The 24103-nt window shown below is 35.3% G+C and overlaps 1 protein-coding gene across 2 annotated transcripts; it reads left to right on the forward strand.

Moving 5' to 3' along the window:
- LOC100914277 (serpin B6-like) lies at positions 1-24103 on the forward strand. Of its 2 annotated transcripts, XM_012543946.3 has the most exons (7): positions 1-351; positions 9583-9758; positions 15824-15961; positions 16367-16484; positions 19572-19714; positions 20634-20789; positions 23442-24103. In XM_012543946.3, the coding sequence occupies exons 2-7, from the start codon at positions 9591-9593 to the stop codon at positions 23841-23843; spliced, it is 1125 nt and encodes a 374-aa protein (XP_012399400.1). In that variant the 5' UTR covers positions 1-351; positions 9583-9590; the 3' UTR covers positions 23844-24103. The 2 variants fall into 2 exon arrangements, with proteins under 2 accessions (XP_012399400.1, XP_031802062.1); XM_031946202.1 differs by lacking the exons at positions 1-351; positions 9583-9758; positions 16367-16484 and having other exon boundaries at positions 15937-15961.

The raw sequence follows: 24103 nt of genomic DNA on the forward strand, positions 1-24103 counted from the left end.
AGATTGGCATTATTGTTGCCAGATTTAATAGAGCAGGAAATTGAGCTTCAAAGAGAGATTTCTTGGTGGCCATTCAGCTAATAAATTAAGTGACATCTTATTTGTGTCTTCTAGCAGTTTTTTCCATCACACCACCCTGCATTTGGCGCACAAAATCAACATCCGTCCCTCTGACTCAGCCTCCCTCAGTTCTAAGTAATACTTAGCACGAAGTACTCTACTTCCTTCCCTCCACCTCTCACGCCAAGAGTAGCAGCAGCATCTGCAAGATCTCAAGCAACTGTCTGGGGGATTAAGTGGACCATAGCATCGGTGGTGGCGGCAGCAGCAGCAGCAGCACCAAGAATACTGGTATAGTAGAGGGGAGAGTCAATCACTTGGCTCTCACACCTGGACATCTCCTTCCTTGATCTATTATAACAGTTCTGGGAGAGGAAGGGAGGGAATGATCTATAGGTTGAACTGAGTGATTGAGAACAAGGAGGAAGGGAAATCAGTGTTGGGAGTGCAAGAAAAACAGGAAGAGTGCAAGAAAAACTAAAGCAGGGTAGTTTGTGGGTTTATAGTATTAGGAATCCTCCTCCTCCCTCTTCTGCATAGTAGCTCTAGATGACCACCCATTTGGTCTATACATGGTGACTATCAAGCAAGCTTGGGAAGGAGCCAAGGGTTTTGCTTACTTTGAGATTTTCCGTTTATTTTGTTTAGTTCTGGCTGTGATTACATTGAACTGGATATTCTTTTACTTTGGAAGTTCTTTTTGGTTTCATATGATGGTTGAGAGTAAGATGTATAATTTTTAGGGACTTTAAATATTAGGCTATAGAAGAGAGCAAGGAGAGAACATTTGGAAAATAGACCCTCTAAAGTTCTCCCCACCTGGGTTCTCTCACTTCTATAGAGTTGTACTTTTGTGTGGTCCAAATAAATGGAGGGGAAGTGAATTAACATATCTATCTATCTATCTATCTATCTATCTATCTATCTATCTATTGTCATCTTGAAGAGAAGAGAATAAAAATATCTACCTACATATATGTATATATAGACACATGCATACAAACATATATAGAATATATATACATATATACCCCCTACCATGTGCCAAGCACTTTAAAAATATTATCTAATTTGACCTTATAACAACCTTAGGAGGTAGGTGCTATTATTGTACCCATTTTACAATCCAGAGTCAAACAGCTGATAACTATCTGAGGCCAGATTTGAATATGGGTTTTCCTGGCTCCAGGCTCAGTATATTTACTTTACAAGTCCTGTGGTTCTGGAGATCTTTATTCAGGGGCTTTCTGACCACTTGGTTGAGATACTCTAAAGAGGATTGCCTTAGGGACTCTTCTTGTCCTTGTTCTGTTTAAGCATGTACTAACATTTTCATGATTCTGTGATTCTAGACAATAGAATTAGAATCCCCAAAGAATTTACTATGTTTTACTGATTGACCAAATCTAGTAGCATAAATTGTAACAGACTTAAGTATTAAATACTATACTTGAATTTAAAACCCCCCCCAAAAAATTAGAATAAGAATGAGACTATAAATGTGTAAAACTCCATTTAATGTTGCAGTTGCTTGATAGATAGATTTATTTCACTGAATTTTTCTTTATTATTCTTTGTTATAAAGGATCTCTTTCTGGGAAGAGAGGAAGGGGGAAGGGAAGATGATATTTTGCAAAAATGAAGGTGATGTTAAAAACAAAATATCTTATTTAACATCTACTGGTCATCCTGCCATCTGGGGAAGGGGATGGGAAGAAAGATGGGAAAAATTGGAACAAGAGGTTTGGCAATTGTCAATGCTGTAAAGTTACCCATACATATAACCTGTAAATAAAAGGCTATTAAATAAAAAAAATCTATAGAAAATTATAAAAAGTATAAGATGGGGAAGACAAATTTTGTCTTGTCTTCCCCATGACTAAATAATAGTCTATATTTTAAAAACTTTTTAAAACTTTCAAAATTTGTCTTTCTTAGTACATAGTGAGTTTCCTGAGATACAAAGTGAAGTTGAATGCCCATTTGTTAAGAATGTTATGGACTAGAGTCCTGCTCTCTCATTTAGGCATAGGTTGAACTGGATTACCTCAAAGATTTTGTGACTCTGTGATTCCATGCTTCGAAGCATGGAATGGGACAAAGTAATATTCTCAAAATGTAGAAATTAGTGGAGCAAAGAAGGAATTCAGGAATAAATGGGCTGATTCTGGTGGCACAAACTTGTAATCTCTGCTACCAGGGAAGTTGAGTTTGGTGATTTGCTTAAGTTTGAGAGTTCTGACCTAAAATTGATTAAGCAAAATCAGATGTCAGCATTAACTCTGGCCCTGATAGTGTGAAGCTACAAGAATTGGGATATTACCCATGCTGCCTAAGCATATATCATCTACTTTCTCAGGGAGTGGAAGAGAAAAGGGGGAAGAGGGGACAGGGAGAGAGAGACACAGAGAGAGAAACAGAGAGAAAGACAGAGAGAGAGGCAGAGAGAGACTGAGACAGAGATAGAGAGAGAAAGAGAGAGAGATAGAAAGAGAGAGAGAGAGAGAGACTCAGAGAGAGAGAGAGAGAGAGAGAGACAGTGAGAGACAGAGAAAGAGAAAGAGAGAGAGAGACTCAGAGAGACACAGAGAGAGAGAGAGACAGAGACTCAGAGAGACAGAGAGAGAGAGAAAGCGACAGAGACTCAGAGAGAGAGAGAGAGAGAGAGAGAGAGAGAGAGTAAAGAGAAGTAAAATTATTTAACAACGTGCCAGATTTTACAGGAGTTGAAGCATGTGGATAGCAAAGACAAGAGGACTGAGATAGGGGTTGTGGTATTCTGAGAGAGGAAGTTGTGATTATTGCAGGGATCAGGTCACAGGACCATAGGATGAAGAGGAAGGGAGCAAGTATTCCTATATTTTTATTATGTTATATATTATAGTATCATATAATACCTGCTTTGTGCCAGGCACTATGCTAAGTTTTACAAATATCATCTTACTTGATTCTCACAACAATCCTGTGAGGTAGGTGTTATTATCCCATTTTACAGCTGATGAAACTGAGGGGAAAGAGCAGTTAATTTGCCCAATTGTATAGCTAGTAAGTACCTGAGGCCAGATTTGAATCAGATCTTCCTGACTCCAGGCTGTGCACTCTATTTACTGTGCCACCAATTCTTCCCCATAAAATCCCAGATTTTAAGATGGAAGGAATATTAGAAACTATCTAATTCAATCCCCTCATTTTATAGCTGAAGAAACTGAGGTAATGTGTATTTAAGTAACTTGCTTAGGCATAATAATAAGTTAATAAGTGTTTGAGACAGGATTTAAACTCAGATCTTCCTGCTTCCAATTCCAATACCCTATTGACTAAAGCATGCTATTTTTTAAAAAATGATACACACATATAAATATACACACACACATACACACACACCCCTTTCATTATATATATATATAGACACTGTTTAATTTTGATCTCAGTAAAACTGATATGACAGACAAAGGTATAATTCTCTTCATCTTTCAAAAGATCTTTCTGAGAAGCACTTTAAGGTTTTTATATTTTAGCCTCCAGATCCATGATCATTAGTATTGCATTGATAACTGACATTCTCTGAGCAAATGTTTGATGCTCACTTAGTTTTTTCTGCCTACTTCTCTACATGCTTATCAATGACTATCATACAGATATCCCCAGGAGATTGGTCTTCCAGAAACGTCATTATAGTCTCATAAAACCAAAATATTTTAAACATCCAGTAAAAAGAATAGGTAATGTCAATATAGAAAAATTTCTGATTAATTATGTGTGATAGCTATGTTATTCAGTTGATAGGTCTCAAAATGTATACAAACTTCTTTTAAGAGAACCACTTGGAAAGGAGCATTCTGAATATTAATGTTTTTCTCTATACTACAGTAAAGCTCCTTATCAGGGCAATGAATGGTAGCTCAAGATGCTTGTTTCTATAGGCCATAAATCATGATTTATGTGTGATAGCTGTCTGACATTGTACAACTGGCTTTGCATCTCTTAGTTCTTTTCTTCATCTGTAAAATATAAGAGGTGGATTATTCTGAGGGATAATAATTCATGACCATGATCTCATCTAGCAAGAATGTACCCCATCCACTAATCCTAACATCTTTTCTTGAAACTGTTGATTTTTCTTAATCCTAAAAGAAAAATACCTATTTTTCCTTTTTCATTGCCATAGTCACACTTGATTTGCAAATTTGCCATCTGGAATTACTTTTTTCAACGTCTTCTCTTCTTAATTCTTTATTTTTTTTTATTTAAAAAGAAGTAACTGAGCCAAAGATTCTTTGTTGTAGCTTACATGAGTGATATGTTTATGGCACAAATCTTAAGTGATGAATTAATTAAAATTATGAATGCAAACAGAGGCTGCTAAAAAATCATTTGCATGACTAACACTTGTGCAATTTCACATTGTTTTGTTTGCTGAAGGGCTCCATAACAGAACACTTTATCCTCCCTTCCCTCTCCAATCCACCCCTCTTCCTAACTTCCCCTTTTCTCATTAGAGTACTAACATCCCTCCAGGAACTTAGTTTCTTAACCTGAGTCATCATGACCTCCCTCTCCCTCATCCCACATATCTAGTCCGTTGAGGAGTTTTGTCAATTTTACCACTCCAAAATCTACTGTATCCATCTCCTTTCCACTTAGATAGCTACCAGCTAAGTTCAGGTTTTCATCACCTCTTACTTATACTACTACAACAGTGTCCTAATTGATCTCACTGTCTCAATTTTTTTTCCACTCCTCTCTACCTGCACCTCAGTTGCCAAAGTGCCAAAGTAGAGATGTGACTAGCTCACTGCCCCTACTCCAATTTTACTCTGGACAAAGATTGGGTCCATGAACTGATAGAACTTTAGCCCTGCAACACAATAGAAAATCAGTGATTATACTGCATTTCTTGTCCTTTCACCAGCAAGTAGTTACTCAACTAATTGAGTTGATTAATTAATAAGCAGCACTTAATAGATACCAGGAACTGTGCTAGACACAAAGCTTGTATAGGTAGAAATTAAATAATTCTTGATCTCAATGAGCATATATTCTGACACATGGGAAGATATCATGTCTCTCTACATGATCTTTCAATAGATAGTTATAGATATATTTTTCTTTTTGCTATTGTTGTTCAGTCATTTTGAGTCATGACTAGCTCTAAATAACCCTATTTGGGGTTTTCTTGGCAGACATACTAGAATGGTTTGTTATTTCCTTCTCTAGCTCTTTTTACAAGAAGAGAAACAAAGGCAAACACGGTTAAGTGACTTACCCAGTGTCACACAGCTACTAAATGTCTGAGGCTGGATTATAATCTACAAAGAGGAGTCTTTCTGACTCCATCCATTGCTTTACCTAGTGCACACACACAAACACATAAACACACACACACACACACATACATACATTACACTCACTCAAATATACACATACATATTCACATGTATGTACTATATATATATATACACATATATTCCTACACATGTAGACACATATATATTTACTGTACATATGGCTCCCTACCACATCTAAGATAAAATTTATTAAACTCCCATGTTTGGTGTCTATAGCACTTTCCCCCCTAATTCCAATTCATATTTCTAGTAATAGATAGATAATTGCTTTTCACAGGCTTTATTGCCCCGTCAAACTAGACATCTTGCAATGCTGTTTATATTATACTATATTTATAGCCTTTTTGTCTTTGTGAAGATTGTCTTTCATGCATAGGGTATCTTGGCCTCTTAGTAACCCTAATTTCCTTCAAAGCTTAGCTCAAGTATGATTTTCTAGGAGGTCTTTCTTTATCCCCTCTTTCTCTTTTTCTTCTCTCTCTGTTTTTTTCTTCCTTTCTCCTTCCTCCCTCTTTCTTTCTTTCTTTTTTTTCTTTCTTCCTTCCTTCCTTCCTTCCTTCCTTTCTTTCTTCCTTCTTTCCTTCCTAACTTTCTTTCTATTTTCTTTCTTTCTTTCTTCCTCCCTCCCTCTCTTCCTCCTTCTCCTTCCTTCCTCTTTTCCTCCCTCCCTCCCTTCCTTCTTTCCTCCCTCCCTCCTTTCCTCCTTTCCTCCCTTCATCCCTTTTCTTTCTTTCTTTTTCTTTCTTCCTTCCTTCCTTCCTAACTTTCTTTCTATTTTCTTTCTTTCTTCCTTCCTTCCTAACTTTCTTTCTATTTTTTTCTTTCTTTCTTCCTCTCTCCCTCTCTTCCTCCTTCTCTCCTTCCCTTCCTCTTTTCCTCCCTCCCTCCCTTCCTTCTTTCCTCCCTCCCTCCTTTCCTCCTTTCCTCCCTCCCTCTTTTCCTCCTTTCCTCCCTTCGTCCCTTTCTTTCTTTCTTTCTTTCTTTCTTTCTTTCTTTCTTTCTTTCTTTCTTTCTTTCTTTCTTTCTTCCTTCCTTCCTTCCTAACTTTCTTTCTATTTTCTTCCTTCCTTCCTTCCTTTCTTCCTTTCTTTCTTTCTATTTTCTTTCTTTCTTTCTTCCTCTCTCCCTCCCTCTCTTCCTTCTTCCCTCCTTCCCTTCCTCTTTTCCTCCCTCCCTCCCTTCCTTTTTTCCTCCCTCCCTCCTTTCCTCCTTTCCTCCCCTCGTCCCTTTCTTTCTTTCTTTCTTCTTTCTCTTTCTTTCTTTCTTTCTTTCTTTCTTTCTTTCTTTCTTTCTTTCTTTCTTTCTTTCTTTCTTTCTTGTTTCTGTGTCTTTCTCTCTTTTCTCTCTTTCTCTTTTTCTTTCTCTGTGTCTTTCTTTCTTTCTCTCTATTTCTCTCTGATAACTTAATTTTTACCTTTGCATCCCTATTTTCTATCACAGTTCCTGGCTCATACTAGCAGATTAATAATATTTGTTATTTGAACTGATTGAGCAACTGCTTGCTGGTCAAAGGACACAGCACCTGTTTCTTGTGCATCCCCAGATTCAGTCTACCAGGTCATGGGGCCAATCTCTGTCCAGGAACTTATGTAACTTCATTGGTCTAAAATTCAGCTTCTTATAAACTGATTTGTGATCCCATATGAGGTCTCATAACTGAATGTGAGAGCTGTAAAATTATGATATAGTGTCAGTAGATGCTTGATTTGTATGTGTATTTTAAATACCTGTATTCCCAACGTCATGCAAAATTTCTCAAGTGAAAAGAAATCTCAAGTGAAAAAGTTTAAGAAGCTGTGGTCTAAAAGACTGAGTTCTCTTTAGGGTAGTTTTCTGTTACCCTAAAAAAAAGTACTCTCTGTAGGGAATTTGATTCCACTGGAAGTGTCAAAAGAAAATTAGGGAGAGCAACATATGTGAAAAGAGAACTAAAAGCAAGAATGAAGAAGAATCTGGAGCTAAAAAGTCAGTCCATTCACTGTGCCAGGTTCTGTCCTGAATGCTGGGAATACAAATACAACCAAAAGAAAAGTCCCTGCCCTCTAGGAACTTATCCTCTAATAGGTAAGACGATGACATACCATAAAAAGCAGAAAAGCAGGAGATGAGAGATTGAAGTTTTTGGGGTGAGAGACTGAGGAATAATATTTAACTGCTTGGTTATGCTTGGTGGGAAATGAAGATGTAAATATCCAGTAGATATCTTAAACTCAATATGTCCAAAATGGAACTCATTAATTTCCCTCTGAACCCTCCCTCCTGCCTATTTTCCCTATTACTGTCAAGAATAACACAATTCTCTATACTGTGACATATTTAACATGTATAGGACTGCTTGCCATCTGGGGGAGGGGATGGAGGGAGGGAGGGGAAAAATCAGAACAGAAGTGAGTGCAAGGGATAATGTAAAAAATTATCCAGGTGTGGGTTCTGTCAATAAAAAGTTATAATTATGAAAAAAAAAAGAATAACACAATCCTCCCAGTCTCTCAGACTCTCAACTTAGGAGTCACTTTGTAATATCCTTGAATATGTCCCTTCTCTCTTCTGACACCAGGCCCTTATAAACTCATGTTTGATTTATAGCAATAGAGTCTACCTGCCTCAAGGCTCTCCCTACTACAATACAGCCATTATTCAATCACTAAAAAAATTTTCCTAATGCATAGATCTGATCATATCAATGCCTTCCCTCTCCCCCATCCAAAAATCTTCAGTGGTTTCCTATTGCCTCCAGGATCAAATAGGAAATTCTTTCACATTGAAAGCCCTTCACATCCTAGTTTCCTCATACCTCTCCAGTCTTTTTTTATCTTGCTCCCCACCATACACTAACTTCCAGATTCCGCAAACAATTCACTCCATCACTTGCTGTCCCCCATGCCTGGAAAACTCTCCTTCTCCTCCCTACCTATTACTGACCTCCCTGCTTCTTTTTAAGTCCCAATTAAAATTTCATCTTTTACAGGATGCCTTCCCAACTTCCCCTAATTCTAGTATCTTCTCTCTGTTATTTATTTCATTTTATTCTGGAATAGCTTGTTTTGTCTCTGTTTGTATGTTGTCTCCCCCATTCCATAGTAATCTCTGTGGGGACAGTTACTGTTTTTTGGTTCTTTTTGAATCCTCAGCACTTAGCAAAATGCCAAGTACATAGTATATACTTAATAAATATTTATTAATTGATTTGGGTACATGGAGGAAATTGGAAGGAATTGTTCAACCTGAGAAAAGTTGAAGGTAAGAGTTCCATGACTAGAGATGAATTTCCAGGATGAAGAGGTTTCTGGGGGATGGATAAATATTGAATAAAAGAAATTGAAGAGTGAGAAAGGGAAGAAAGTAAGGCCACAGTTTCTTCTTTTATAGAAAAGTAGACATACAGAGGGTCTATGTCCTTCCTTTGTGACTTAGAGGTTATTTCCTCATAAAGAAACATGCAACTTTCATAATGAAATTCACACAAAGATTTTAGTACATACATTGATGTTAGAGTCAAAAGATGTGAGTTGGAATCTGGTTCTGCTTTCTCTGTGACATTGGGAATGTGATTCTCATCTCATTTTCTTCACTTATAAATTTAGAAGAACAGATAATTTTTAAAGACTATGCTAGCTCCTATGAATATATTGCTAACAAAAGAACAGTAAACCTGATTTCACTTCTTTTATTTCTAAATAAATGTTCATTTGTTGAGTAAATAAACTTGTTGAATATATAAGTATGTTTAAGTAAATATTGAATAAATTGAGCAAAAAATGAGAAAATTGAGTAAATATGTGAGCAAATAAATATATTTATTTATTGAGTAAATCTCAGAACTAACTCTTAAGGCTAAAGATAGTATAAGTTGTAATTCTATGTAACATAAAGACAGTAAGGTGGTACGGTGCATAGAGGATCAGGTCTGGAAACTCATTTTCTTGAGTTCAAATCTGGCCTCAGACTTCTATTCACTGTGTGATCCTGGGCAAGTCATTTAATCCTGTTTGCCTCAGTTTCTTCACCTATAAAATGAGCTGGAGAAGGAAATGGTAAACTACTCCAGTAGTTGCCAAACTATTGCCAAAAAAACAAACAAACAAACAAACAAAACCAAAAGGGAATCAGAAAAGGTGCATATGACTGAAAAGAAAGACAATTATGTAGCATAACCTTTTGTGTTCTTTCCTAGATTTCATTATGGATTTCATCTCTGAAGCAAATGGCCCCTTTGCCATTAACCTTCTGAAAAAATTGAGTGAAAAAGATAACTCACAAAATGTGGTTTTTTCTCCTCTGAGCATCTCATCTGCCCTTGGCATGCTTTTCCTAGGGGCCAAAGGAAATACAGCAGCTCAGATTGTAAAGGTATGTTTTTTAGTACAAGAAAACATGTAAGATAGCTGGGTTTTTCTCTTCATTTCTGATTGATCCTGCTTTAAAAAGAAAGCCATTATTTAGTGCTCTTTCCTGGTCAGTGACCTTGAAGACTTGGATAAAACCAGAAGCACATAATTCGTCATAAAAACAAAACAAAATAATACTGCATAGCTAGGGGCCATTTATGAGAGATAAATATATTTGTATATAAACAACATTTTTTTCTTTATTTTCGTGAGTTGAAGAAACATTTTAGGTTTCTAGTAAGTTCCGGTTGGAAAGAAAGATAGGAAAACAAAATATGAATTGGAAACAGCAAAGAGTGCAAATGGGAAGACCTATGAATAGACTATTGCAATATATCCAGACCTGTTGTAATGGGAGTAAAGAAAAGGGGACAGATATAAGTGAGATTACAGCAATATATCCAGACCCATTGTAATGGGAGTAGAGGAAAGGGGACAGATATAAGTGGGATTACAGCAATATATCCAGACCTGTTGTAATGGGAGTAAAGAAAAGGGGACAGATATAAGTGGGATTACAGCAATATATCCAGACCATTGTAATGGGAGTAGAGAAAAGAGGACAGATATGAGATTACAGGAATATATCCAGACCCATTGTAATGGGAGTAGAGGAAAGGGGACAGATATAAGTGGGATTACAGCAATATATCCAGACCCATTGTAATGGGAGTAGAGGAAAGGGGACAGATATAAGTGAGATTACAGAAATATATCCAGACCCACTGTAATGGGAGTAGAGAAAAGGGGACAGATATAAGTGAGATTACAGAAATATATCCAGACCCATTGTAATGGGAGTAGAGGAAAGGGGACAGATATAAGTGAGATTACAGAAATAGTCAGAGGACTATGATAGATAAAGGAGAGGAAAGAGAGTAAACAAAATGAAGGTATCATTTACATAATAATGAAGTCAGAAGACTGAACAAAATTCAGTGTTAATTTTTCTCCTTCATTTTTCCAGAAGCACTTACTCTGCCCAGAAATGGACCACTTCCCATATGCCAATATAACTACCTAATGGTCAGTTCCTTCACTCCTGGAGAAACACCCACTGTCCTGTTCATTGTTTTATCCCTTGTTGTGCCTGCTCAGATATATGATACTAATCCTTTGTTATAGGCAAGGTCTCTCCAGTGCTCTCTCTTTTATTATTAGGCTGATCTCCTATCAATAGCCTCATACTAACCATTCCTTAGGTTGAATCTTTAGAGAGTATCCTTATGGCCCTTGTAATTTCTCATCAATTGCCATAAATTCCTCAGCAACCTAATCCTACCATAGCCATTCATTTAGCATGTCTAGCACCCCAGCCCTCATAATGTCATTTCACATTTATAGTATTTGGAGTTGGTCTGTCTCAAAAGTGGTCCTTCAGGCTTTCCACTTGGCAATCTAAAAAAGAGTTTGTACACATGTTCTATCGGACATCTTATCCAATCCTCTCAGGACCCACCAATTGCCACTAAAACAACCCAGTCAAGGAGTTGATACAACAATCTATTTGTAAGTAGTGGGCATCCTACCATTCCTCATATACCTTTAAGAATCACAGGTGACTAAATCTTTCCAATTTATTCACCCAATAAGTCTTAGTTTAGTCTATGTCCAGTGACTAAATCTTTCCAATTTATTCACCCAATAAGTCTTATTTTAGTCTATGTCCAATTATACAAAATTTTCACTTGAATTCCTGTATTTCAATCAAACAGTCTATCATGGGTATAAAGTATATGAGCTGAAAGTTTGTAGTCTAAAACCAAATTCTGTGAGAAACCAAGATTCAGAATCAGTGAATATCCAATTCAATATGGTCTTTCCTTCCCCATCCCCAATCTATTATAATTTCATTAATGTTTTTCTTTGCTTATACTAAGCATTTAAATAATGTCTCTGATATTTGCTACCTTGTGACTTGGAAAGTCTTTTATTTCTATATGTCTCACTATCTTTATATGTAAAAATGAGGGAAATGGAACAGAAGAACTCTGAGTTTTCTCCTAGATCTAAATATGATATATGAGAGTGTCATCATTGATCCTACTTCCTGATGTCTAATGTGTATCAGATGCCAGAAAATATTTCTTTCTTTTTTAAAAAAATAGAATTTTATGTTTGTAGCAGCAATTTTTGTAGTGCCTATCAGTTGGGGAATGGCTGAATAAGTTGTGGTATATGAATGTTATGGCATATTATTACGTTACAAGAAATGATCAAAAGGATGATTTCAGAATGGCCTAGAGAGATTTACATGAACTGATGCTAAATGAAGTGATTAGAACCAATAGACTTGTGATAGAATGTCATTTCCATCCAGAAAGAGGACTTTGGAGATTGAATGTGGATCACAAGATAGTATTTCCACTTTTTGTTGCTGTTTGCTTGCTTTTTTGATTTCTCATTTTTTTTCCTTTTTGATCTGATTTTTCTTGTGCAGCATGTTAAATGTAGAATTACGTATAAAAGAATTGTACATCTTTTGTATTGGACTACCTGACATGTAGGAGAGGGGGTGGGGGAAAGGAGGGGATAATTTGGAACAGAAGGCTTTGCAAGGGTCAGTGTTGAAAAATTACCCGTACACATGTTTTGTAAATAAAAAGCTTTAATGAAAAAAATCAATTAGAGAAGAAAAAAAGAATTTCATATGTTTAACATATATTGGGTTGCTTGCTGTGTAGGGAAGGGTGTGGGGGAAGGAAGAAAAATGTGGAACACAGGAGTTTGCAAGGGTAAATATTGAAAACTATCTTTACATGTATTTTGAAAATAAAAAAGCTATTATTTAAAAAATAAAAATAAATAACATAATATTTTATTTTTTCAAATATATATAAAGATAGTTTTCAACATTCAACTTTGCAAAATCTTGTGTTCCAAAGTTTTCTCCTTCTCTCCTCTTTTCCCTCTCTCCTAAACAGCAAGCAATCTGATGCAGGTTAAACATGTTTCTAAACATATTTCCATATGCATCATGCAGCATGAGAAAAATCAGATCAAAGGGGGGGAAATACAAGAAAGAAAAACAAAACAAGCAAGCAAACAAACAACAACAAAGGTGAAAATACTACACTTTGATCCACATTCAGTTTCCATAATTTTCTCTCTGGATGTACATGGCACTTTCTATTAAAAGTCTCTTTAAATTGCCTTGAATCACCTCATTATTAAAAAGAGCCATGTCCATCACAATTTATCCTCATGTAATCTTGTTGTTGCTGTGTACAATGTTCTCTTGGTTCTACTTGCTTCACTCAACATCTTTCTGAAATCATCCTGCTGATCATTTCTAAAACAATAATATTCCGTAACATTCATATACTATAATTTATTCAGCCATTCCCCAACCGATAGTCATCTGCTCAGTTTCAGTTCCTTGCCACTACAAAAATGCTGCTACAGCATTTTTGCACATTTGGTTCCTTTTCCCTTTTTGATGATCTCTTTGAGATACAGACCCAGTAGAGCAGTGGTTCTCAAAGTATGGTCTAGAGAATCCTGGGGATCTCGGAAACCCTTTTTAGAAGGTCTACAAATTCAAAAATAGTTTTTATTTCTAATATGGTAAATGTCTATAAATATAATCCAGATAAACAACAATGCTTTGGAAAGATCCTCAATAATTTTTAATAGGATAAAGATACTGAAAACAAAAGTTTGAGAACCACTGCAGTAGGGACACTGTTGGATCAAAAAGTATACAGTTTGATAGTATTTTTTATCATAGTTCCAAATTACTCTCCAGAATTGTTGAATCAGTTCACCACTCTACCAACAATGTATTAGTATCCCAGTTTCCCACATCCTCTGCAACATTCATCATGATCTTTTCCTTAGCCTATCTGAGAGGTATGAAGTAGGACCTCAGAGTTGTCTTAGTTTGCATTTCTCTAATTAATAGTGATTTAGAGCATTTTTATATGCCTAAAATGTTTTTAATTTCTTTATCTGAAAATTGTTCATATACTTTGACTATTTGTTAATTGGAGAATGACTTGTATTCTAATAAACTTGAGTCAATTCCCTATATATTTTAGAAATGAGGCTTTTACCAGATAAGGTTTCTAAATGTGTTCTTGCTTACAGTTAAAGAAAGCAGTTCTTTATCCCAATCAAATGAAACTCAAGAATGTTGATGTAAACACATAGAAACAATGAACTGACATACTTACATATGTGTAGACACATACCCATTTAACAACGAACCACAAAATCTTTCAGGTAATTGCTTGCTTGAGGGGAGGCTCTAAAAACAAACAGAAAGAAATGTCAGCATGATGAATATAGTCAATTTTCCAAATCTGACTCAATATCAATTTCCAATGTACAATGAAAAAAAAAATCCAGTGAATTTGGACTCAGAAAACCTGAGTTCAAGTGCTGACTCTGATACCACCTGATATTTGGGAAAATTATTTAACTTTAGAGTACTCATCTGTAAAATGAAGGATTGTACTAGGTGACCTCTAAATCTATAATCCTACTTATCTCAACTTCTGTAAAACTAAAGTTCTCATGTCATTTAAATAATCTCCCTTTCCTTCTGAGAGGCTTATTACTTTGGAGAACTGTTTCTCTTCCTATATTGTAGGACATTTTACTTTCTGCAAAAGTGTAAAAGCTAGCAATTTGGGCATATTCAACTTCTAGGTCATTGCTGGAAATAATTTCTATCCCATAGGACCAGGGATGTGCTGGATAATATTTGATATACATTTTAACTTTTAACACATTAAAATATTCAACATCACCTTATTAATCTAGTCAATGAACAAAACAATAAATCAAGCCCTGATTTGTAGCCTTTGTCAGTTTTTGAGGTATAAACACTCACATTCAAAATTTAATAATTAGCTTTCAAGCTCTCATAAGGCAATGGAAGATGGCTCCAGCACACCAGTTTGGCTCCTCCCCACCAAACATGGGTTATATAAAAAACCTTTACAAAGAATAAAACTCCACTAATCTAAATCTTGCAGAAATTTTCTCCACTCTACAGATTAGGATATACCAGACAATATACAAGCATGAATTAGCTTTCTAGATGGGAGCAAGATAAGACCCAAGCTTAAACCAAGAGAGAGGATCTTAACTTCATCAGAGCGGTCCCTTCTAAGGCAGGTTAGCTTATAAATCAGGGACCTCTTGGGGAGCTAGCTGCTCATATATACCTGCTGCTTCTTTCTCTGTGTCTTTTCCCCAAGAATCTCTGGCTCCAACTCCATTCCTAACACCAAGCATAATGTTGTGCTCAGCATTTTCTCCCCTAATCTGGGATTTTATCTCCTACTTACCAACCATGCACAAAACACAAATGAGCTTTGGTGAAAGACAGGTTACATAGAGAAAGGACTTCTAAAATTATGTAGAGAGTATCACAAGTATCACAATGGAATTGTTTTAATTAGAATAGTTCTTGTTAGAATTCTAATTTTAATTTTAATTTGGAAAAAATGATCAAGACAATTTTACTTTATCTGTCATATAGATTGAATAACCTATAAGGTACATTAGTCACTTCACACAGCACACATGTAATTAGCTCATTACTTCACTAGTTACCATTTGAATAATGAGGAGGAATAATGAAAGAATCAAAAATCTCTTATGTGATTTAATAGATCCACAGGGTTTTGTGTAATGGAAATTAAAACAACAATGGCAACCATGATCAATTCCCCTCAGTATTCTGACCCAATGGCTTTGATAGAAGTAGTATGGTTTTGAGCAGTTTTGCAGAGGAAACCTCATTCTTTACAATTCTAGTATCATCTGCCCCAGAATTCTTTTGTTCCAGCTCCTATTTGTCTCCTACTCTTTTTTTTTTTTTTTAAATAAAGGCCTTGTTAAGTAGTGTCCCTCTCTTAATATGAATCAAGTCCTTTTATTTATAAAGTAAACCAAGCCATCCTTTTTTGTCTGAGGGATGATGTTCTAGTATTGTCACAAGGGTTTGCTATCAGCAGGTGGTTCCTTGGAGACTGAAGATCAATGCTAATAATTTGTTTCCCTTTTATTTAATAGGTACTTTCTTTAAACAGAGGTGGGGACATCCACAGAGATCTTCAGACTCTTCTCAATGAAGTGAATAAATCTAGTACCCACCACTCCTTGAGAACTGCTAACAAGCTCTTTGGAGAAAAAAATTACAATTTCCTCTTAGTAAGTTGAATATATTAAATGATAACGTAAATGAAAGTAGGTTGTGGGGAGAAAGAGTTAAAGGCTCTTGATAACATGACCATGATCATCCTGGTAACATTTTACTTAAACTAAATATACTAAAAATTGGAATTTAAAACTAATTTCCAAAGTACAATTTATCTTTTCTTCACTGAGTAGGCATATTTTTCTCTGTCTATAAATTATCTTTGTTTTTAAAATTTTTTTAAATTTTATTTGTGTAAATTATCTTTAAAAAGAGGAGGAACAATGTATTATGTCAAATGAGGGTCTAGCATTTGAAGTAATTTGCTTTTCAAGAAGTACACAATTATTTTCACAATCTAAATCTGTTTGACAGACTCGATTTAGTAATAAATGTTGCTTTATATTTTCTCTTCATAGACATTTAAAGAAGCTTGCCAAAATTTCTACAATGCAGAGCTGGGAGAACTTTCCTTTGCTAAGGCCCCAGAGGAGTGCAGGAAACATATAAATATGTGGATAGCAGAGAAAACTGAAGGTCACACATTACATTTGTTTGTAATATGTTGATTATTTTAGTACTATTGCTGTGAAAGTGGTTAGAGAGAGAGTGGCTGTCCCTTTCAAATAGAGCTGCGGGATCCAGTAAATATAGCCCACTGAAACAAAACAAAACAAACAAACAAAAAAAAACCTTGTAAACAGAAGAGTCCTGATACAAAAACTGCCTCTGACACTTACTGAGTATATGATTATGGACAAGGTATTTAAATACTCTGAATAACAGTTCTCAGAAACAGTGGTATCTGACTGTTCAAGATCCCATTTGGGATTTTCTTGGCAAAGATATCTGGAATAGTTTGTCATTTCCTTCTCCAGCTCATTTTACAGATGAGGAAGTTGAGGCAAGCAGGATTAAGTTATACAGCTAGTAAGTGTCAGAGGCCAGATTTGAAGTCAGGCAGATGAGTCCAGTACTCTAGCCACTGAATCATCCAGCTGCCCCAAAGCAGTGAACTAATCCTATAATTGCCTAACAGGGTTGCTTTTAAGAGAAGCAGTGGACTAGAGTAGAAGAAAACCTGACACTGAAGTGAAAGAACTTGTGTTTAAATATTGCCATTGTCACTACTGACGTCACCTTCCCTTCTGTAAAATGAGGAGGGCCTGATCAGGTAGTCTTTTTTTTCTGTATCTAAAGATATTATTCCATGATTCAATGGCATAATTTATACGAAGAGTTTCACAAGTCATAAGATTCTATGTAATTGTTGACTCTTACTTATCAAGAGAGCAGAACCATAAAGTTAATAATTATGTCAATCAATCTCATTCGTCTCCCACATTTTTATGGGCTGGTTCACTGCTTTAGGATGGATCTCTCTCCAATGATTCCTTTGGACCTTCTTTAGAATGACTTCCTCTCAAATCAGTCTTTTGAAGAAGAGGAAAAATGGCAGAGACTAGAGCAATGACTGCCAGTCCCTTTCATTACTCCTACCACTACTGATGCATTCATTGCTTGTAATAGAGATTCTTCCTCCTCTTCCTCCTACTTCTTTCTTCTTTCTCTTCCTTCTCTTTTGTAACTTCTTCATATCCTTCTTCTTTTTAAATTCATAAAATAAAATGAATAAATTTGAAAAGAAAATCAATGACATTAAAATATATATGTGTACATATATTTATACATACCTATGTGTATGTGTGTGTGTAAAAAAGAAGACACCAACTGAAGACTAAGGACCTGTGGCCAAGAGAAATCCTGTTATAAATAATCTCTCTGACCTAAGAAGTTAGAGGGAGAGGGAAGGAGGAAGAGAGGAAAGGAGGGAGAGAGAACGAGAAAGAGAGGGGAAGAGAGAGAGAGAGAGAGAGAGAGAGAGAGAGAGAGAGAGAGAGAGAGTGTAATAACTTTTATAACTTTGAGGTTACAGTTAGAAATGTCTCTAGTGAAATACTGCAATTTGAATGTTTCTTTTAAAACTTTTTTAAAAAAATGTTTCTCCTTTTAAGAGGCTTCCTAGGGATTACCTATCTGATACATTTGAAAACTAACACAGATTGTTAGTATTATGGATAACTAATATCACTTATCACAATTTCTATCTTAGGAGACAAAAAATGTAAATGCAGAAAGACAAATTTAAGACCTCTAAAAAGAGATAGAGGCATAAAAATTAGGGAGCGAAATAAAGAATCAACAACTGTAGTCTCAGGTCCTACTAAATTCCAGAAATATAATATATCTCATGTTTCCTTTATGATTTAATGACATTGTTTCAGCCTATTGCTCTTTGTGGTTGCTTCTTCTCTCCACTGCTTCTGACCTCCATATGTATTTTCTTGCTTCCCTCACGGTTTTCTCTCTCCAGGATATATATCAAGTTCTATTCCTAAACCCAATCTCTTAGGATGGGAGAGAATGGCTTATAAATTATAACAGCTTTCTCCCCCTGATTCAAAGTCAGGGCAAAACTTCCTAGGAGTTAGATAAGTAAGAAGCAAGTTGGGAGATACCTATATGACCAGCAGTCTCTCTCTAGCATTCTGATCTCCTTGGGTAATATCTGTCAAGAGGTAGCCATTGAGGCATAAAATCACTTTGCTCTTTATTCACATTCATTTGAGGTGAAAAGTTTGAATCCCAAATCTGCTCCTTTTGAGTTTATGATTCATTTAATAGCTATAAACCTCAGTTTACCCATCTGTATGCTAAGTAGTTTGATCTAATGGCTTATTTTCTTTCAGCATCAGATATTATGACATATTAAGGGATTAATTAACATGAACTCAGAAAAGAACATTGTAAATCAGAATATTAATTTATTAAATTGCTCACTAGCTCCTTATTGGTGCTAGATATATCTGGTATATTCAGGTTCTTTTGATTTCCTTTGCTTCCATAGGCTCATCAGACTTCTGCTATTACTTTGGGTTTACTATACTTCAACAGACCATAGCTTTTTTTCATTAATTACATATCAGCCTTTGTGATGAAATCTGAGAAATAACCGGGTACTGTGATGGTCTTTAGAGAGCCCCACAGTCTCATCATGAACATGTTTACAAACCATTTCTCAGCATGAATTTCTTTTGTAGCTGATGAATTTCTTTGGCTTTTGCCTTCTCAGATGTGTCATTTCATTATATCTAAAAAAAGTCATTGAATTATATTTTACATATGCCATTATGCATTTTTTAGTTTTCAAAAATATTTTCTTCTCACTGTGTATTTTACATTTGTCATCTTCTTCTTTAAATCACGTGTGATTTCTCTAAGATCATCAGTCTATGAGTAACTTGAGGATTAGAAGCCTTAAGCTGCTTCTAGAGCACAACCCTTACAGGCACTTGTAAATGCTCTATCAATAATTCATAAGTATTTATTAATCCTTTACTATGTGCCAGACTTTCTTCTAGGGACAGAAGCTACAATAACAAAAGGACAAGAATCCTTGCCTTCAAAGGGTATTCAAGAAAGAAAATTTTTAAAGGCTTTAATCCCAATATTGTTGAACTTGGATTTCTGACCATGAATTGAACATTTCCCCTTTGTAAAAGTTTTTTTTTCTTTTCTTTCCTTTTCAAACACTGATTCAAATATTTCTGTTTTTATTTCAAGGTAAGATTGCAGAAATGTTATCTGCCTCTTCAGTTGGTCCACTGACTAGACTGGTCCTTGTGAATGGCATCTATTTCAAAGGGAAGTGGAATGAACAGTTCAAGGAAAACTATACAAGGGAGATGTTTTTTAAGACCAGAAAGGTGGGGAAAGTTTTCAGGCATCCTGATTACTGGTATAAATGAATAATATTGAAAAATGTAGTGTAGACTTCTTAAGGATTCTGTCTTCTGATTTCTAATATTTTGTGACATCTGATATAAAAATGCATGAGAGAATCAAGAATAGTCCAGAAGGTATTTAGTCATGGTATCATTGAATCAGCAACATAGACTCAACATGACCTTCTTTAATCTTTGTGTCCAAGAACTTGGGCAAGCAACTTGCAACACAGCTTAGCTCATGGTTTCCCCAAGCATATATACAATATAAACAGTCACAGAGAAATGCTGGAAATACACAGGAATAGAACAATGGAAACTTGTTCCACAACAAGGTATTCCATGGCTTGTTATCGCTACTTTCTTCCAAGAGAGTCAGTTCTTCAGTGGCCATGGAATGATGTAGCCTACATACACCAGCTCAGCACTTGTACATGCTTTGTTGTGTCTGCTATCAATTCTGAGGGAGAGAAAAGACAAAGAAAATATCAAGATTTCTTTTTTTAAAATGTTTCATATTAGTCAAAGAGGTGTGTTGGAAAATAAGGAGTAATGTTGTGACTCTTTTATTTTATCAAAGGGTAAAAAGAAAAATACCCTGACTTCTTGTTTTGGAAAACACGGAGGGTTCCAGGTAATTTGACTGAATAAAGACATTTCTCTTGGGTAACAATAGGCTAATTTTCTGGAACTTCACATAGTGATTGTCTTTTTCTTTTTCCTTTTTAATTGGAGTCTTTTTAGCAGGTATTAGATGACACTTTTGCATAAAGGTACAGAAATGAGTATTCCTTTGTATACATTGTAAAGGTTTCTTTAAGTCAAATGCATCTTTTCGGTAAATTTTATTAGCACTTTCAGTAATCTGATGTTAATGGCACATCTACCCTTTCCCCACTAGAATGAGAAAAAGCCAGTGCAGATGATGTTTAAGGAAGCAACATTTAAAATGACTTACATAAAAGAAGTATCCACCAAAATCCTAGAGGTCCCCTATGTGGGTGAGGAGCTGAGCATGATAATTATGCTTCCTGATGAAAACATTGATCTAAAAAAGGTAAGTTAATAATCTCAAAATCAAATGACAACTTTTAATACTATTACATTACATTGTTCCTTGAAGTTTATCTGAGAATTCATTATAGAGATATATCCTCATATTGTGGATGGAATGCTACTATCCTATAACTCAGAAAATCTGGATTCTAATTATGGCACTACTTTTTTCAATGAAGAAATTTAATATCTTTAAACCTCAGTTTCCTCATCTGGATTCAGAAGACTTGTGTTTAAATTTGGCTCTGCTATTTACTAGTGTGAGCCTGGTGATGACCTCTAGGCTTCCATTTCCTCAGTTATGAAATGAAGGGAGTGGGCTAGATAAGTATAAATCCTCTCCTAATTCTAACTTTATAATATATATATATAATTATATAGAATATATATATAGAGAAATATATATATATGTATGTATACATATATATATATATATATATATATATATATATATATATATATATATATCTGTATACACACACACACACCCTACCCATTCACACACATATAATTCATTCCTGTAATCAGTCACTCTTTGTCTTACTCCTCCTGGAAATATTCAACTATAATTTCTTCCACCTATAATAAGGAATCAATTGCTACAAGAATGTATTAAGTGCCTATTTCATGCCAGGTACTATGATTGACACGAGAAACAAAGAACAACAAAAAATGCCATTAGCTAAAACGTCTACAGTTTTTTTAAGGTTTGTAAAACTCTTAACAAATATTATCTTATTTAATCCTCAAAACAACCCTGTGAGATAAGGGCCAATATTATTCCTATTTTCCAGGTGAGGAAACTGAGTCTGAGGAAAGTTAAATAATTTGTTAAGGATCATACAAGGAGTTTTAGGAAGGATTTGTCTCCAAGACCAGCATTGTATACATATACACTATGCCACCTAGCTACTAAACAGCAAGCAAAGTACAATAGTGGGTTTCTTTATTTGAGAACAACTAAGAACTGTTTGCCATGAACTTTATTTTTAAACAGGTAGGTAGAGAGATAAGATATAAGCATTTATTAAGTGCCTACTATGTATCATGGATGATATTAAGCACTTTACAGGTATTATCTCATTTAATTTGCACAATAAGCCTAGAAGGTACAAACTATTATTATACTCCTTTTGTTGTCATTTTTCAGTCACATCCTGTAACACTTCATGATCTCATTTGGGATCATGATACTTGAAATGGGGGCAAAGATATTTGAAATGATTTGCCCTTTCCTTCCCTAGTTCATTTTACAAATGAGGAACTGAGGCAAGTAGGGTTAAGTGACTTATTCAATATCAAACAGTGAGTAAGTGTCTGAGGCCAGATTTGAATTCAGGAGGATGAGTCTTCTTGACTCCAGGCCTGGTATTCTATCCACTGAACCACTTACCTACTCCGGTTTTACAACTGAGGAAATTGAGGCAAAAAGTATTTAAGTGTTTTGCCTAGAGTCGCACAATTTGTCAATATCTGAGGCTGGATTTCTAGGCCCTAGTGCTCTATTCAGTACTCCACTTAGTTGTCTATAGATAGATACTAATTAGATAACTATTTCAATATAATTGAATTTTTCATTCAATTTTAATTCAAATTCAATTCAATAAAAAAATTTTTAAATTCTGTTTAATTCAATTTAATTAAAAATAAATCTTTTAATTCTTTTTTATGCATTAAAAACACACCTCTGAGAAAGGGTCCATGGATTTCATCAGGCTACCAAAACACAAACAATATTAAGAACCCATTGCACTACAGTCCCACTCCCAGCCATGTTCTTTGATTTCTACTATCCCTTGATTTATTCCCCTTCTAGTAATTATGGTATTTTGGTGCTAAATATTCTTCATTTCTTCAATTTATTTTCCCCTAATGCCAATCTAAGAAACTGACCCATGACAATATTTTGAATTTGGCTTTTTAAAAATTTTCACTTTTTTCAATTTACAAAAATCTGTTTTCTCTCCCCCTTACTTCACACAAAACCCTTGTAACAAAAGCCAATTTAAATCGAATTCCTGCATTAGTCACATCTAAGTGACTGTATTTACATTTCATAAATGATTCTACACCCAGTCTTTTGACAATGTATCCTTCATTGTAGATCTTTTACTCATTTAGTTTTTATACCTTTTGGAGTTAATTTATTTTAAATATTATTGTATAAATTCTTCTCCTAGTTCTGTTCAATTCTATCTCCATCTGTTCATATGAGTCTTCCAAGGTCTTTCTGAAGCTGTCTTTTTCATTTTCTCCAGCACAGTATTTGGATTCAGTAATTTTGGAAAACAAAAGAACAGCAGGGTTTTCTACCTCTCATTTTGGAGAAAGGCAGTATGGAGCCTTAGAAAGGGTGCTAAATTTAGTCACTAGGCCTGAGCTTAAATCTCATCTCTCTGCCTTGCTCCCTGTATGGCCTTGGGCAAAGATCTTCTTATCTGTTTCCTCATCTGTAAAGTGAGGGGTTTGAACAATAGGTCTCCAAAGTTCCTTACACTCCTATTGCTTTTCCCAAAGTGATCTCCTACTTCACAGGGCTAGGATAGCTGAATCTTCAGTATATCACTAAACTTAGTAAGGACTGACCAGAGGCAGCATGAATGTAACTGATTGTTTTAACAGCATCTTATGGCTTTCAATTATTATCTTCCAGGTAGAAGCAGAATTGACCTATGAGAAATTTGTAGCCTGGACAAAACCAGACTTGATGAAGAGAACAGAAATGAGTGTGTTTCTCCCCAAATTTAAAATAGCAGAGCATTATGACATGGAATCTCTTCTTCGAAGTTTTGGAATACTGGATGCTTTTGAAGGAGGCAAGGCTGACTTTTCTGGAATGTCAACTCAAGGAGGCCTGGTTTTGTCCAAGCTCCTGCACAAGTCCTATGTGGAAGTTGATGAAGAAGGTGCTGAGGAAGATGATGCTGCAATATTCCGAGTGCCCATTTGTGGAAAAATTCTGCCAAACTTTATCCCTGACCACCCATTCCTCTTCTTTATCCGGCACAACAAAACCAACAGCATCCTCTTCTGTGGCAAATTTTCTTCTCCATGAAAATATACAATTCCTTTGCTTATATTTGCTAAATATTTAGTTTTGCTGCTTTTCTATGTTTTCCCTTAAAGTAGAAGATTCATAGCTATCACCCAAAGTAATGTCCTTAATGGACCATACAGAGCATTAAAAAAAAAGTAATTATGCTTTTTAAAAAATATTTCCTCCATTACTTAGTACCCATCCGGGCATATAGTATGCATTAAGTATTAATTATGCATCTTTTGGTTGTGACAATAAAATTCAATTAGTGGATTGAA

This window comes from Sarcophilus harrisii, chromosome 1 (genome assembly GCF_902635505.1).
Source record: "Sarcophilus harrisii chromosome 1, mSarHar1.11, whole genome shotgun sequence".
Classification (NCBI taxonomy): domain Eukaryota; kingdom Metazoa; phylum Chordata; class Mammalia; order Dasyuromorphia; family Dasyuridae; genus Sarcophilus; species Sarcophilus harrisii.